General features: G+C 41.6%; 1 protein-coding gene across 4 annotated transcripts; it reads left to right on the top strand.

Moving 5' to 3' along the window:
• Nucleotides 1-1,445: 1,445 nt before the first annotated feature.
• Nucleotides 1,446-14,821, top strand: gpcpd1 (glycerophosphocholine phosphodiesterase 1). 4 transcript variants are annotated; one of them, XM_080513893.1, is made up of 21 exons: nucleotides 1,446-1,522; nucleotides 2,619-2,696; nucleotides 3,750-3,828; nucleotides 3,976-4,066; nucleotides 4,178-4,262; nucleotides 5,291-5,366; nucleotides 5,995-6,036; nucleotides 6,294-6,417; nucleotides 6,618-6,858; nucleotides 6,969-7,131; nucleotides 7,281-7,410; nucleotides 7,584-7,638; nucleotides 7,725-7,817; nucleotides 7,899-7,976; nucleotides 8,742-8,781; nucleotides 9,551-9,609; nucleotides 9,705-9,770; nucleotides 9,851-9,987; nucleotides 10,183-10,318; nucleotides 10,590-10,750; nucleotides 13,497-14,821. In XM_080513893.1, the coding sequence occupies exons 3-21, from the start codon at nucleotides 3,780-3,782 to the stop codon at nucleotides 13,693-13,695; spliced, it is 2,025 nt and encodes a 674-aa protein (XP_080370019.1). In that variant the 5' UTR covers nucleotides 1,446-1,522; nucleotides 2,619-2,696; nucleotides 3,750-3,779; the 3' UTR covers nucleotides 13,696-14,821. The 4 variants fall into 4 exon arrangements, with proteins under 4 accessions (XP_080370019.1, XP_080370020.1, XP_080370018.1 ...); XM_080513894.1 differs by having other exon boundaries at nucleotides 1,496-1,522; nucleotides 2,624-2,696; XM_080513892.1 differs by lacking the exon at nucleotides 1,446-1,522 and adding an exon at nucleotides 1,998-2,132.
• The last annotated feature ends 841 nt before the right edge of the window (nucleotides 14,822-15,662 follow it).

Below are 15,662 nucleotides of genomic sequence, written 5' to 3'. Positions count from 1 at the left end.
GGCACAAGTCATTTATAATTCTGGTGGGGGTTTTTTGCGGCCTCAGGAAGGTTTTTTTTTTTTTTATTTCACAATTAATTGGTGACTGAGGAATTTGTGCAGGAAACAGATGTAAATGTTTAAGCATAGACAGCCAAGAGAGGGCAAAAGTGACTTATAGTGAGAGCACTGGTTAGAAATACAGTGAAATATTCACGTCGCTGCAGTCGCTCTTTACTCACCAGGATTTCTCTCTGCTTCCTTTATACATACATCTAGTACCCATAAGTGCCCTGACCTCCCCACCCCACCACCAGCGACTTTCCTTTTTTTTTTCTGAATCGACCCACTGTTACAGACAGCAGGACAATCAGGACCAACATATGCACTTCAGCAACTTAGTTTCCACACCGAGACCAGCTGTGGCCGTGTGTGTGTTCATTAACAAAGCCAGACAGATCAGCAGCTTTTTCAAAGGAACACTGAGTTTCACTGTCCTCGTATTCTGAAGTGAGTCTCCAAACAGGAGAGATCTACAGTCAGTGAGTTATTTTTCAAATGTTTTTTTGTTTTTTTTTCTCGAGGTGTCTTGTTTCTATTTGAACACTGGAGGGGGCTACAAGACCTAACACCAGCAATACACAAGTCCAGCCTTGTGATGAAGTAAAGTCCAGACACAGAATGGGCAAAAACAATGGCAATGTCATAAATATAAACAAATATCTGAGAGAAACAAAGATTCTGCTATATTAATTTTTAGGAGTGGACCCTCACCTTCCAGCTTTGCACAGATTTCCCCCTCATTCACCAATCATATAATCACATTATTACCCATATGCCTTGATAAGTAATTCAAGTGTACACCTCTGTGTACACAAACCTGGTTAAAAATAAATTAATTATACCATCCTGGTGCAGACTTCGAGTTGTGTATCAGCTTCTGGATCATAACTGAACTTTGTGCAGTTAAAGCAGTGTGACGCTTCAGTTTGAAAGTAATTAAGCCGTAAATAACTGCTGTGATGTTTTATCTTTGCACACACACACACACACACTCACACACACACACACACACACACACACACACACACACACACACACACACACACACACACACACACACACACACACACACACACACACGCACACTTTCTCTTTCCCTCTCTCTCCAAATTGTAATACTACTACTACTACTACTACTACTACTACTACTACTAATAATAATAATAATAATAATAATAATAATAATAATACATTATTTTATCATGGACATTCTTGACTGCAATGACCTCACAGAGTTTAATGTTTTCACACAAACAATTTCACAGTTCAGCTGTCGTGGAGTCGATCATTACCAGAGTTTAGTTTACAGTATTTTGGGAATCATTTCCAAATCGCGTGGCATGTTTTTTCACGAACTTGCAGGGACGTGACGTCACAGCCCACAACATCTCCTCCTACTTAACATCGGACATCAATATTTATCTTCAAAACTGGAGACATTGTCAACACGCATGCTACACGGTTTTGATCTCAGCTGACGGTACGTCCACATTTATCGTCGCATCGTTATTGTCCCGTGACATTTATACGTTTTCTCCTTTAACTTCTCTCATGACGTGTATAGTTTGCAGCAAACACGAGCCGCAGTGGGTTCGGGGACGCCTCGGAAATTTAATTGCTATCATGATTGGTAAATACGCATATCATCTTCATTTAGTAATACGTTTATATTTATAACTCATCAAAACTTTTGACGAAAACTTCTCGGAGGGCAACATGTTTGGAGTAATTTAAAAAAAAAGAAAACAATACAGAAAACGTTTGGAGGGAAAAAAAAACTTTGCGGAAAAAACTCCATTGTATGATAATGGCTTTAACTAATATTCCCTCACGTGGATCAAAATGTTCACAATAATTTAATTTTTCTTTTGATGACGTGGTTTAGTGGTTGAATATGCTCACTTCACTGTCGTGCTGACAATATTTCCGACGGTCCTTGAACGTCTCGTGAGAGGCACGCCACAAATCCGGAGCAGGGCGGAATGAACCAGCACCTCGCCCAACCACAGGAAACACAACAAGACACGCTTTCGAAATATACGCAGTATTCAACGAATCACACGACCGTGACAGGCTTTGCGAAAATTGTGGTATAGTAAAATATCATCGCTTTTTAAGCCAGGCTGATAATTTCATGTACAAGCCAAAGTGTTCAGGAAAACCTCTCATTTTAATTTGACATATTCTATCCTATATTTCAGCTTGATAACGCACCTTTATTCTAACTTACATTGAAACGACATGTTGCAGCCAAATATGCTTTTGCTTTGAAAATGTTCAGCGGAAGTTCTGTTCGTGCAGGAGGATGTTTACTAAATCCGCTATCAGCGGGGAATTTCTGAGTATTGTTTTGTCTGACGGTTGAAAACCTTTTATCTCTGCTTTCTCACTGGCTAAGCTTGTGGTAATTCCCCTTAACACGGATGCTTTATTCTTTCTTTTTTTCTTTCTTTTTTTTGTAATCACACTTTCAGTCCGTTAGCGTCCGACTTGATATTTTGCTTGTCCACCCATGGCGGTTGTTGAACCGGCTGGTTGGGTTCGCTGCTTTCCCTTACGGCGACGTCTCTCTGCAGGGTAGGACGGGCTGGGCCGGACTCGGAGCCTGGTCCCAGAGAGCCAAGACCCGGGCCAGAACTGCCAAAATACACAAGGTACACTTTATCACCCGCTGTAGGGTGGCTTTGTTTTTTACATTTTGCCCATGTGTGTGGAATAATAGTGTCATAATCCTGCTCCTGAAGAGATGCCAAATTTTGGTGCTGAGCTGTAACCTTCATGTCAACATGGATTAAATGATCGTGTTGATAGAGAGCGAGCGAGAGAGACATAAACTGTCTATCGACACTTATATATCTATATTTTAAACTTGTTAGATCAAACATGTACATTGCGTTCGTTATCCACACTCTTTTATTACGACGTAACAGCATTAAAATAAGGTTTTCAGCTCCATAGACTTATAGTCTGTACGTAGAAAGGTCACTAGATTGTGACACTAGAAGGCCACATTATTATTAATATTATTATTATTTTTTACCATCACTTCTCAGGTCTACTAGTAACAGTGTAGCACAAGAACCTGGTGTTCAAAGAACATATTGTTATGATCTAGTTATAACATTGTAATAAAAAAAGTTGCAAGGCCTGTTGGGAGTGAAGGAAGCATTAGTCATGTGGTAGGAAGGATTAACACATGAAGTCACAACAGCCAACAATTTAGGCAGGAACAAAAATCTGCTTACATATAAATCATTCACATACTTAAAATAATTACAATCATATAATATGTGAATCACTTAATACACAATTGTCGAACATTTACATTTGATTATAAGCACACATATGTGTGAGAAGGTTCTCCCACAGGTCAGTGCCAAGCACTCAAGGGCAAACACGTAAGCAGAGATAACGGACAGAAACCCATTAGTCTCATACGAGGCGTCAAGACACACTCACAAACATCCTCTGCAAGGTCAGATGAAAACAGGTGTGGAGACACTCAAAACATACACAAGCATACATTTAGGTCAGATAAAAACCAACAGCGTCTACTCAGACCCACTGGATTGGACTGGTTCTTGCGTGGATAAAAAGATTGACAGCTCTAGATCTTGAGCACCAAATAGATCACTTCTAGGATAGACTAAGTTTAATGTAATCTTCAGAGTTCCTCTGCTCTCAACCTACATGGTGTGTGTTTTCAGCCTGGTTGTGTCTTTGCACCTGTGATCACAATGGAGACCGCTCAGGTGACGCTGGCTGTGAGGGGCGAAACCTCTCCGGGTATGTCTGAACTTCAACTTGACCATTGGTTGAACAGTAAAGCTCTTTCGTGATAGCTTATTCTGTGTTTACAAGTAGCGTGAATAAAGATAATAACGAGATAAGTAGTTGTTTATTTGTTTTCTTCATGTATTTTACACCCTATAGGCGAGGTGATTGCCGTCGTTGGAAGCTGTGAAGCCCTGGGAAGCTGGAGCCACGAGAGAGCTGTGGCCTTACAGCCTCTGGGTGATGATGGGTAAGTTGATTTCACTCAAGTCCTCCTTACTTGGAGCAATGATACTTGTAGATCTTTTTTTTTTTTTTTTTTTTTACTTTCTTTTTAACATTTACCGTTCCCTGTTAACAGACACACTTGGACCACAACAGTCACTGTGCCGAACGGTGCTGTTGCTAAATATCGCTATTTCAAAGGGTTTTTTCTGGATCCAAAGGTGAGTTTTGTTTCTGTTCAGTAGTGTAGCTAAGACATTGCACACTTTTAAAAGTGATAAATGTCTTTTTCCAACAACAAAGTCGTCAAAATCAGTTTTGTTTAGTTTTTCACTCTTCAGAGAGTAATTGTTGTATCTGCCAGTCTTTTAGCCACGATCATTTACTACATGTTTATATTACTGTTCCTACATCTCTCTGTTTATGGCCTGAGAAAAGTTCAGTGTAGTCAGACATCTTGACACTAGCAAGCTGTCACTTTGAACTTCCTCTGATTGAGCACGTGAGGCTTTTCTGCAGAGCCCAACGTCTATCTGCTGACAGACCCACTTAAAAAAAATGCTCCAAATAAAAAAAGGAAGGGAAAATTTGGTGTATATTTTCTTTAAAAATGTAAAATGAAACTTTTTTTGTCGTTGTTTCGCTTGATAGTGTCACGGTTGTGGTTCTGATTTCTTTCGTTTCAAGGGTGGAGCTGACTTCTCTTGAGACTCATTCTGCCGTGTCTGCATTAGTGCTGCATTTTGTTTTTAAAGTTATATTATTCTGTTTCACAAAATGTACCTAAAACGTTGCATTACCAATAACACCATTCTTTTTATTTCTGGGATGATGTGTCCATTTTGAACCATACTTAACATTTAAATTTACGTGGCTTTTAACTTCCTTGACAAGGGGATGGTTATTTATTTATTTATTTATGAATTCTGTCATAATTAGATCTTCAAAAGCTAAAGCTATTTTCCTATACACACCCGGTATTGTTAATGGCATTACGAAGCAGCTTAACATGTTACATGTGAGTTTTCTTCTTAACTAACAAATCCACTTTTCAGATTTCCACCCCTGGTGGCTGACTGCCCGATGGGGGGGGGGGGGGGGGGGGGGGGGGGGGAGGGGATGGTGACTATAACACCTCTAATTCCTTTCTCACACTCAGGCAGGCAGCTTCGAGTCCAGGCGACTGAAACGTAGTTGAATGTATCTTGACTTTACACCCTAACACTTGTATCCAACATTGGAATTGCAGAGTGCAGGTGGCCCCTGTCAAGTCATAGTCAATATGTGGGAGACCCATCATCACCCCCGCACGATGAGCCCCACAGGTATAAAACCCAAAGATGCAAGAAAATAAAAGCTGCTCAGCAAGATTAAGAAAACGTGTCGTACCCCAACTCACTGTAGACCTCCCCCCCATTCTCGGTACCCAATACTGAAAGCTTTCTGCAACCCATATGAATCCGTTGTTATAGCGACTTCTCTACAGTGTATTCTCCCTAAACATCTGCGATGAAGCTTCTTGTCTTATGTTATACTTTGCAAATCTCTCGCCACGGAGGAAACATTGCAGTGCATGAGAAGTCCTAACCCGTTAACAATGCGACCTGATGCAAGCAGAGCTCATTTAAAGTGATAGGAAGATGTCCGCACCCTTCCTGATGTCACGTTTACAGCCTTATGATTTTTTTTTTTTTTTTTTTTTTTTTTTTTCTGTGCAGCCTACTCAAATGCTAAAATATGACGTTTGACTTTTACCTCAGACTCGGTGTTTTGCTCATAAGCGTCCAGCTAAACCAAGTGTTGTTAAGGTTGAGGCAGATCAAACTCAGAGCAAACCGAGTTGGTCTTAAATTCGCTGTCTTCGTGTTTTACTGAAGTGAAGCGCCTGGTTTGATCTGACTTTTGTAACAAAACTTGTGTTTTCTTCCTAATGCTCCTTTGTTTGTATTGCAGCCTCACAGCAGAGTGTCGACGATGGACAGTTTGGAATTCACAGTAAGTCTTATTACAGTAAAGTTTTATCAGTGTGGAAACACTGTGAGATCAAATCATATATATATCATATATGATCATGTATAAGCTCCTCCATCGTTATGTTCGGTTTTTAGGTCGCACATTATATCCGAACCAAGAGTAGTTCCTTCCCTGTTTCTGTGGCAGTCACTTATTCTCTGGTCAGCATTCACATGAGACAAACTGGATGCACAAGTTGTGTCACATGCTTCCTTGTGTGCAAACTTCTCTCTCTATAGACGGGGTAAAATGTGTTGACTTCGGGTGGCTGACTTGCCAGACAGAAATCCGCTTGCGGCTGCACTATTCCAAGATGTCTCCGGTTTCCATCACCAAGAAGAAATTCAAGAAGTCCCGCTTCAGGTACATGCAGGCCAAAGTTCAGCACGACCAGTGAAAGCCCAACCTGAGACAGATCGTTTACCGCTCTGCTATTACCCCACTCTGTTATCTGAGTGCAACAGAAGTCCTGCTTGCATCATAACAATCCCACTGCCAAAAGAAAAAAAAGAAAAAGCATTTGTGGTTTTCATCAACAACATTATTTTATCCTGTCTGCACAGGATCAAGCTGACTTTAGAGGGCATTGAAGAGGAGGAGGAGGATGATGATGACGAGCTGAGCCCTTCGTCTTTGCACAAGATGACGAACATTCTGGGAATCAGTATGATCAGTGCCGACGGCTATAAGTCGCGCCACTCTCAGCCCGAGTGCGGCTACGCCCTGGAGCCGTCCCGATGGACCGAGTACAGCATCCACACCATGGACCCGGACAACCTGGAGCTCACCTTTGACTTTTTTGAGGTAAAAACTGCTAAATACGTGGCGTCTGGGGATTCCGTAGAACTGCCCTCGTGTGGAAATCTCAAGTTACACGTTGATACGTTGTACTTGTCTTTCACCCGTGTTTACAGGAGGACCTGAGTGAGCATGTTGTGCAGGGCGATGCCCTTCCAGGACATGCAGGGACAGCCTGCCTCCTGTCTTCCTCATTTTTAGAGAGCGGCAAAGACATAGGGGTAATGACGCTTCCAATAATGGGGAGAAACTCCAGACAGACCATCGGGAAAGTAAGAGGTGAGTCGAGTAATCCCTGGAGAAAACAACAGTCACAGTCTGCAACAGGCTGCTGGGCATTATGAAGTTGCTATTTGCACGCACACTTGCCCATATTCGTGAATCCCTGCGGCCGGACACACCCAGTCACTCTGGTTGTTGCGTTTTAGTGGATTACCTGGTAATTCGACCCATCCGCGGGCTGCATTGTGACATGAGTGCGTCGTTTGTCAAGTACTGGAAGAAGAGAAGCACTCTGGACGTGGGTCACAGAGGAGCTGGCAGCACACACGCAGCAAAGTGAGTCACACCGCTTCTCGATATCCACAAATCTGGTTCCTGCAGTAAAAGAAGAAAGTGTAACATTAAAATGATTTTCCCACAAGTGATGCATGATGGGTATTTTAAGCCCTCCTAGCATTTTGTTACACGTAACGCTGAATCAGCCGTATGACGACGCTTGTTCTTTACAGGCACCACAGAGTGAGAGAGAACACAATCGCCTCATTCAAAAGTGCTGCTCAACATGTAAGGCAGCGGGATCGTTAACACACGAGTGGGTCCAACTCCTGGCGCGACATCTATTTACACACGTTTTATTTATGGCCCTGCAGGGCACAGCCTTCGTCGAATTTGATGTTCACCTCTCCAAGGACGCTGTTCCCATTGTTTACCATGATCTGACGTGCTGCATAGCCACCAAGAAGGTAAATTCAGAAGCCCGTTGCTCTCAGGTCTTGTGAGTGGACTTTGGTTTCTTCAGCTAATCACTCTCTCTTCTTTAACAGAAGAAAAAAGACCAGACTCTGGAACTGATTGAGGTGCCAGTGAGAGATCTGACATTTGATCAGCTACAGCTTTTGAAGGTAACCAAACAGTCAGCGTTGTGTCAGGTCGTTCAGTTAGTTCAGGACTCCACGTCCACGGTAAAAACCATGTGTGGACGAGGAGCACTGACGTTAATGTGATTCACGTGGCCGGGGCCTCTCGGTCACTGTAACATGATCTGAGCCGTGTGCAACAGCTTGACCTCCTTGTCTTGGAACGTATTTAACCTTATTCTCTAGGAATATACACTTGAGTACACATGACCTTTCAATGGGGGTGAAAGGTCACCAAACCGTACCTTCAAACAGCACTGCATGCTCGGTCTTCTTTGAAAGGAGTGCAGTGTTTGCTGGGAAATGACATTCACTGGTCACGTGCGACTCCAGCGTCATGCCAAAGTGTCGCGGGGCAGATACTGGGAAAAGATTCGAGCACACACTAAAAAACAAACATAAGCTGATTCCGCTATCTCACCCTCCAGAGCAATTAGCTTCACAAGAATTAATTTGTTATCATGGTGTCACATGGCCGCTGAAGGTTAGTGTCAGACCTTCAGAAGTGTCTGCATGCCTCATACATACAGTACATGCCAGGTGGGCTTCGTCAATGAAAACATGAAGTGGGAAGGGTAGCAGATGTCTCTGTGGATTTTTTTTTTTTATGTGATTATTTTATTCCTTCATTATTATTATTATTATTATTTTTTAATAATAATAATTAGTTAATTAAATTTTAGTTTTTTCAACCTACCAAGTGACTTAAGTCTGTGTGGATAACATATTTACCTCTGACTTTTGGCACAGCTGGCCCACGCCACAGCCATAAAAGGAAGTGATCACAAAGGTAAGCACATGGTCTATTTTAATAAACTAAAAATGGAGGGGGAAAAGTTACACTTGATATTGTCAATATGACGTCGTCTCTCTCGGCTTATTATTGCTGAATTGTCACTGTCAATTCACATGGAGAGGATCCCTCGCTTCAAGGCCCGTTTGCCTTGTTGTGCAGACTTTGCATCTCCTGTCTGTGTTTGCATGTGGTTTCTTCTTACATTGCCATTATCAACTGATGGCTCTAGGTTTGAATGTGAGCTTTGTTATTGTTTCTCTCTGTATTTGCCCTGTGGTGGAGTATTGACCCGTCCAAAGTTTAACCTGCCTTTGCTAACAGCTGCGGTCGATTCCTGTGTTCTGAAACTTTGTTAAAGCAACATAGAAAGGGCATGGATGGATTATTGTTGGAGCCTCTAAAGTACAGGTGTCAAGCAGGTTTTAGTTAGGGGGCTACATTTCATCTTGAGGGGACTGGACCAGTGGAATACTTTTTCTTTATTGTGACACAGAGCAATGAAAATGTCTATATTTTCACAAAATCAAACAGTTACTACTATAAATCTCAACATGAAGCCAATTTTAATGAAACCTTCTTTGGTTGTGACACGCTCTTGACATGTCATTGAGCTTTGTGCTTTCATTACGCCTGAGTCGTAATCAAAGACGACCTTGTGTACCTCACGTTACAGCACAGCACGGGAAACGTGCGTGTGTGTGTGTGTGTGTTTAGTCCTCGGATAATGTCTGTGATACACTTCTAAAGTCTCGTGTTTGTTTAGACCTGCTGGATGACGAAGATGAAATAGATGAGCATCAGCCGTTCCCGTCGCTGTCACAGGTTGGGTGGATCTTTCACTGAATATCACTCTCCGCTGCTTTGTTCTTCTTCCATCTCGCCATAAAATAACGAGCTTCCTCCGTACCGCTCTGTAGATCTTTCATTCGGTCCCCGAACATGTCAGCTTCAACATCGAGCTCAAATGGATCTGCCAGATGAAGGTGCGTATTTTTCAGCAGAATAATCATATTGTTTTGATTTTGACACAATCAAAGTTATATTTCATGTCTCGTGTTGACAGGACGGGTCGTGGGATGGAAACCTCTCGTCCTATTTCAACATGAACAGCTTCCTGGACATCGTCCTGTCCTGCGTTCTGCAGAACGGCAGAGAAAGACGCATTATCTTCTCCTGTTTCGACCCAGATATCTGCACAATGTAAGTGCGGTTGGGTCAAAATGGTTGGCATGAACTGCAGGAACGCATGCGTTTGGTTGTATGTAAAGATCAGAGCCCGGGTGTTTTGTTCCCCGGTTCAGCTGGTTGTGCTGAACTGCTAAAAAAAAAAGCTCTCTAAATAAATGCTTCCCAGGAATCCATGAGATCTGGGTTTTGTTCTCTGTTTGTGTTCAGGGTGCGCAACAAGCAGAACAAGTACCCCATCCTCTTCCTGACTCAAGGGATTTCAGAGAAGTACCCGGAGCTGATGGACATCCGCTGCCAAACCACTCAGATCGCCATCAGCTTCGCCCAGAGTGAAAATATCCTGGTGAGTTTTTTAGTGTTATTTATTTTTCATACAAAAAAATTATTTATGTATAAAGTTTTAGAGACTTTCGCCACGAAAAAAAATTCTACATTTGTTGATAGCACAAGTTGATACCTAACTAATGTATTAATTCACCATGAAAAAAAATACCTTGTTTGTTTGGTTTTTTTTCTTTTTAATTTCAACCAAAGTACAATCATTTTATATTGAGTTACATTTCGATCCACTCGAGAGCAGAAATGTAACGAGGTGAACACCGTCATCCTTGCAGGGAATCAGCGCTCACACCGAGGAGCTGCTGAAGCACCTGGACTACATCGGCGACGCCCAGTCCAAAGGCCTGGTGGTCTTCAGCTGGGGCGACGACAACAACGAGCATGAAAACAGGAAGAAGCTGAGAGAGCGGGGGATCGACGGGCTCATCTATGACAGGTGGGTTGAAGTTCAACGCCGTCGTTACTGGTGATGTCGGAGATAAACACAAAAATTGCTGCGTCGTGTGTATGCACAGTCAAAGCTTAGAGTTTTGTTGACGTCGGTACACAAACATAGCCTGTAGCCCTCCGTAGCGCCCCAGAGCCAAAACTGACATGTTGTAGCGTGTAAGTCGGTGTTTTTCACAGAAGCGTCCTTCCTGTTTGTGATCAGATTGAATTTGTTGCCTTTGTACATGGGAGTTGGTTGGATTTAGTGAAAAAGACGGAAACTGGTCAAGCTGGGATCAGTAGTGTCAAAAAAACTGTAAAAACTAAATGTACTAAACTAAAGGGACTGAGAGAAAAATAAAAAGGTTTTGAAAACAGGAGAGGGGAAAAAGCAACTGTAAATATTTGAGAGGACAACGCCTTGGGTCATTTGAAGATTGTCTTTGAAGCAGGTTCGTCCTGTTCAGTTCTGCACATGCTCTACTAAGCCATTGTATTAATACAATCAACTGAGATTAAAAAAAAAGTAAGTGGCAGTTAAGTGTTTTTTTCCAACTCCTCTTTAGATGAGCTGAGACAAGCTGAAACATTTTTGACGTTCTGAAACCCTTTGTTATTGTGCCACCACCTCCGTCTGACTGGCACCGTCTCAGGTTGTGTATCTGTTCGTTTTGACGCCACACCTCGGTGAGAAAAGCAGCTCCTGGCAACACAGAACTGCTTGTCAGCATTTTTTTCCACGGAGTCGGAGTTCTATAATGAAACACTGGCAGCCTTGTTAATCATTTGGCATCAGTTATGACTCCTGTTTGAAAACATAAGGGTTGATTATTCGGTTGTGCACGATGCGCCGGAGTTGTTGTGTAAAGCTTAGGTTTGGTCCGAACGTGAAAGCGTCTCTCTCTTTCTCTCTCGGCTCGGCGAAGCCGCGCAGTCAGCAGGACGTGTTTGTATAGCCGTCTCAGTTCCTGTGTTTCGCGTCACATTGACATTTGCTCCAAATCCCTGTTCCACGTGGGCCCCAGAGATCTGCTGACTGAAACACTGAGGATGTGATCTCCCCCCCCCCCCCCTCCACCCCCCCCCTCCTCAGTCCAGGTCCACGTCATAACTCTGCCTCTTTCTTGCAGAATTTGCGAAAGCTTGGCGCCATATTTTGACTCAAGTTCTCCAGATTGCTGTAAAGTCTCTCTCTGGTTCCTGGCTGTGTTTTTTTGGTTCATTCACTCACCCCGCAGCGTTTGGCTTGTTCTCGCCTCCCCTCGCAACCCCCCCCCCCCCAAAAAAAAACAGTCGCTGAATGAACGCTGCAGGAACACGCTCATGTTTCCTGACAATGATGCAGGACGGTTGACTTTCACAATTTTCTAACCCACTGGAAATAGTTTGCATTCATTGTTTTGTTTTGGGGTTTTTTTCCTCTCCAGTTGTTCGATTGGTCAACTGCTCGTGTTCATCATTTCTGACGCCGAGTTTCCTCGCTTTTTGTTCTTATACGTCTGTATTGTTTTGGGTATGCGTTGAGCATTCCTCTTGATTTTAAGTTTCATTCTTAAAGCCGAAACAAAAAGTAAAAGTGAATTTTCTTGCATGAGATTTCAGTCATTAATCTCCACCAGTTTCACACCAACTGGCACAAAGTGGTTGCATAGCACCAAGCTACTTCCGTTTAATTTGATCTATTATTTCTTTTATTTGCACCTGCTGAGCTTGTGAATGATCTGCATGTCCTTCGGTTTGAAAAAAAAAAAAAAAAGTGGTGATTGCACTGGACTTTTTCTATCGAACGGCAACTCTCAGTCACTTTAATTAGCCAATGAAAAGTCCTGCAATGGATCTTAGTATTGGCTTTATTGACGTTAAAATAGTCAAAGTTGTAACGTCATCGTCAGGTTTTGGGTTACATTATTGGTTGCTACAAGGGTGTTCTTATGAGGCGTGGTCATTAAGTTGTTTACCATCTCAACAGATGGTGAAACGCTTTATTTTTTATTTTTTTGTCATGCTTCATTTAATCCAGTTTGCTTCCAATCGTAAAGATTCCCCATCCCAAATGTAAATGTTCAGCCCGTGATCAGGGAAATGGCACATGCCAAGCAAACTAAGCAGGTTTTTGCTTGCAAAGTGAGGCATGTTAAAACCTCTGCAACGGACTAAAATCACAACCAGGAATAAAACAACCAGTGCAATCATTCTCGGAAAGCACATTGAGCTTGGTTTTGCATCTTGCCTGGTGGAAATTTTAACAGCTTGTACCAAATGAAATTATTTAAATTCTTTATTATTTAAAAAAAGAAATGCATTTCTTGCAAATAAATAACTGTAAATGCCTGACAGTGTTTGAAAACATGAATAGTTCTTAAATATCTATTTAAATAGCTGCCGCTATATCTTGCCCATTTGTCTTTGGTGAAGTGTGACTTATAATGGTTGCATCAAACTTTAAAAATCAAAGACATACTTGAAAATCACACTGGTTAATTTATAGCGCGAGTGTCATGTTTCAAACATGCAGGAAGTCTTATTTCGATTATTTTGTGCGTATAATACATTATATAGCTGGGCAGTGATGGTGTTGAAGATCTTTTACAGAAATCTGGAAGAAATGTGTAAAATTAAGTTAATTCCTATGTTTTTTCGAGTATTTAAGGAAGTTTGATGCAATCTCTACCACCACAGAGTGTTTCCACTCTAACAGCCATTGCTTCTCTCTCTCTTTCTCTCTCTCTCTTTTTTTATTTTCTTCCCTCCAGTATCTGCGAGGCCCAAGGAGATAAGCCGGACATCTTCCAGATAGAGGAGCAGCACTCCCTGCGCGAGGTGATCACCGAGGAGACCTTAAAGAGCTCCGCGTGCTCCTGCTACTCCATCCCCTGCGACTTGGCGCCCTGCGTCGCCTCCAAGGCCCGCGCTGGCAGCGCCGAGTCAGACTCGGGCCTCAGCTCGTCATAAAGTAGCTCCTGGTGTTTTTTTGCACGTGCGGGAGGACCCAAGTCGGGAATGTGTAAATGAACCGTCAGAATAGTATTCACACATGTCTTTCACTCGTCTTCTCAGGAGTACCGAGAACACCTCACCTCCGCTCAGCCATACAAACACACACATCTATCCTCTCTGATTTTTAATTTTTTTTTTTTTTATTGAGCAAAGGATTTGCCAATGATTCAGAACAGCGTGCGCACTTGAGGAACACTATCCAACTGTGATGTTTTTTTACATCTCGGAATGTATTTATTCAGCCAAACTGTTGCTTCGCTTCATGTTCAAAGTGCTAAAAGGAACACATACAATACTTAATGGTGTAAAGGATTTGCAAAACGTGTGTCAAAGTTCCTGGTGATGCAGGAATTTACTGTTCATTTGTTTCGGGGTTTTTTTTTTTTTATCAGTTTTTTGCCGTTACTTTAAGTAGCTTTTATTTGCCATGGCATTTCGGAAGTGCAGAGCAACTTCTGGATTTCTTTCACAAATAGCAGAAGAAGATAGATTTTTATTATTTGACAGGTTATGAAAAATCATCTGCACGGCTGATTATCTTCCTCTGGAACAATGAGCTGGTGTAGCTTAACGCTCCTGCTTTTTGACCTAGTGATTGGTAGTTATTTTAGTGTGCGACACACAGAAAACTGGATGTATTCTATTTTTTATTATGTGCATCTACTTGATTTGATAAAAGGCAGAAGGAGGGTTTTTTTTTGCACATATAACGGTGCACATATAAAGCACAGCCTTAAAGGGGGAATGAAAGTATTGTCAGTCTCTCACCATTACTTCACTCATGTTTACAGAATAAACATGTACTCTCTGTTTTGCTTGAAAAACACAATCACCTTCACAACATCAATATGCTTTATTGAATGCCAGAGTATTGTCTGGCCCGGTTAACTCCTGGGAATTTTATGTATATACAGTATACGATTAAATACTGCCTGTGTATGTCTTATCGCACAAATACATCTCAAAGAGAAACTCATGAGAGTGCTGCATGGTCTGTCTGTCTGTGATCGAACAGCCACAAAGAATGAAATGTAATATTGACTTCCTCCTCTCATGTAAATAAAAGCAAAACCTATATTTGTTTATTTTGTCTTTGACTTTTTTTCTGCTTATTTCAGCAGGACGGATTATTGTAATGTGTTTACAGGTCTCAGTTTAAAAAAATTTTTTTTAAATAGATGCAGCTCATTCAAAGTCCTCAAAGGATCCACTTCAAAATCGTACTTCTTGTTTAGAAAGCTTTGAATGGTCTCGGGAAGAGGTGTACTAAATGTTCCCTGTGTCAAGAGGAAACAATCTGAAGCAGCTTTTAGTTCCTACATTCCTCCACACTAATTTCTTTTAAATCAAGCCTTACAATACTATTTTAAACTCAGCCTTTCAAATAAACAAAACATTTGACTCATTTTATTACCTTCATCTTCATGGAGTTTTTACTTGGCACTGTATTATTAAATTTGCCTTATGTGGTTTAAGAAAACCAACTGATCTTGATGATTGCTAGGCTGCTTATGTAGAACATATAATCAACCATCGGCGTCACTTCACAAGGGATTTTAAACGCACAGTGGAATTAAAACATCCTACAAAATAAACTATCAATTTCAGACATTACACCCAAGTCATGTCAATGAAATTAACACACCATGTTAATAATAAGACACATCATGGCCCTCTAGTGAATGAGTTGCACAGATAAAAATGTCCTATCTCGACACATGTATAGATTATAAAATGGGTGGGTACAATCACATGGCAGTCCAACACATGTATGTAAGCATGATTGTGAAAATTGAATGAAATATCCAAGGAATTATCCTGTCACGTTAAAGCAATAAAAATAGAAGGCTTTAGTTGTTTCTATGAGTTATCATAGTTATTCCTTATTATCATGAATCCCTTCAATTAAGCACTTCAGCACA

This window comes from Blennius ocellaris, assembly GCF_963422515.1.
Source record: "Blennius ocellaris genome assembly, chromosome: 18".
Classification (NCBI taxonomy): domain Eukaryota; kingdom Metazoa; phylum Chordata; class Actinopteri; order Blenniiformes; family Blenniidae; genus Blennius; species Blennius ocellaris.
The sequence above is the reverse complement of the archived record's forward strand: the minus strand, read 5'-3'. Positions and strand labels throughout refer to the sequence as shown.

Excerpts from the sequence above, each read along its gene's own strand:
- gpcpd1 (XM_080513892.1), top strand. The coding sequence starts at position 2,025 with ATGAACCAGCACCTCGCCCAACCACAGGAAACACAACAAGACACGCTT. Across the intron at positions 2,697-3,749 it reads GAACTGCCAAAATACACAAG|CCTGGTTGTGTCTTTGCACC; the intron begins GTACACTTTATC and ends GTGTGTTTTCAG. Across the intron at positions 6,037-6,293 it reads TGGACAGTTTGGAATTCACA|ACGGGGTAAAATGTGTTGAC; the intron begins GTAAGTCTTATT and ends CTCTCTCTATAG.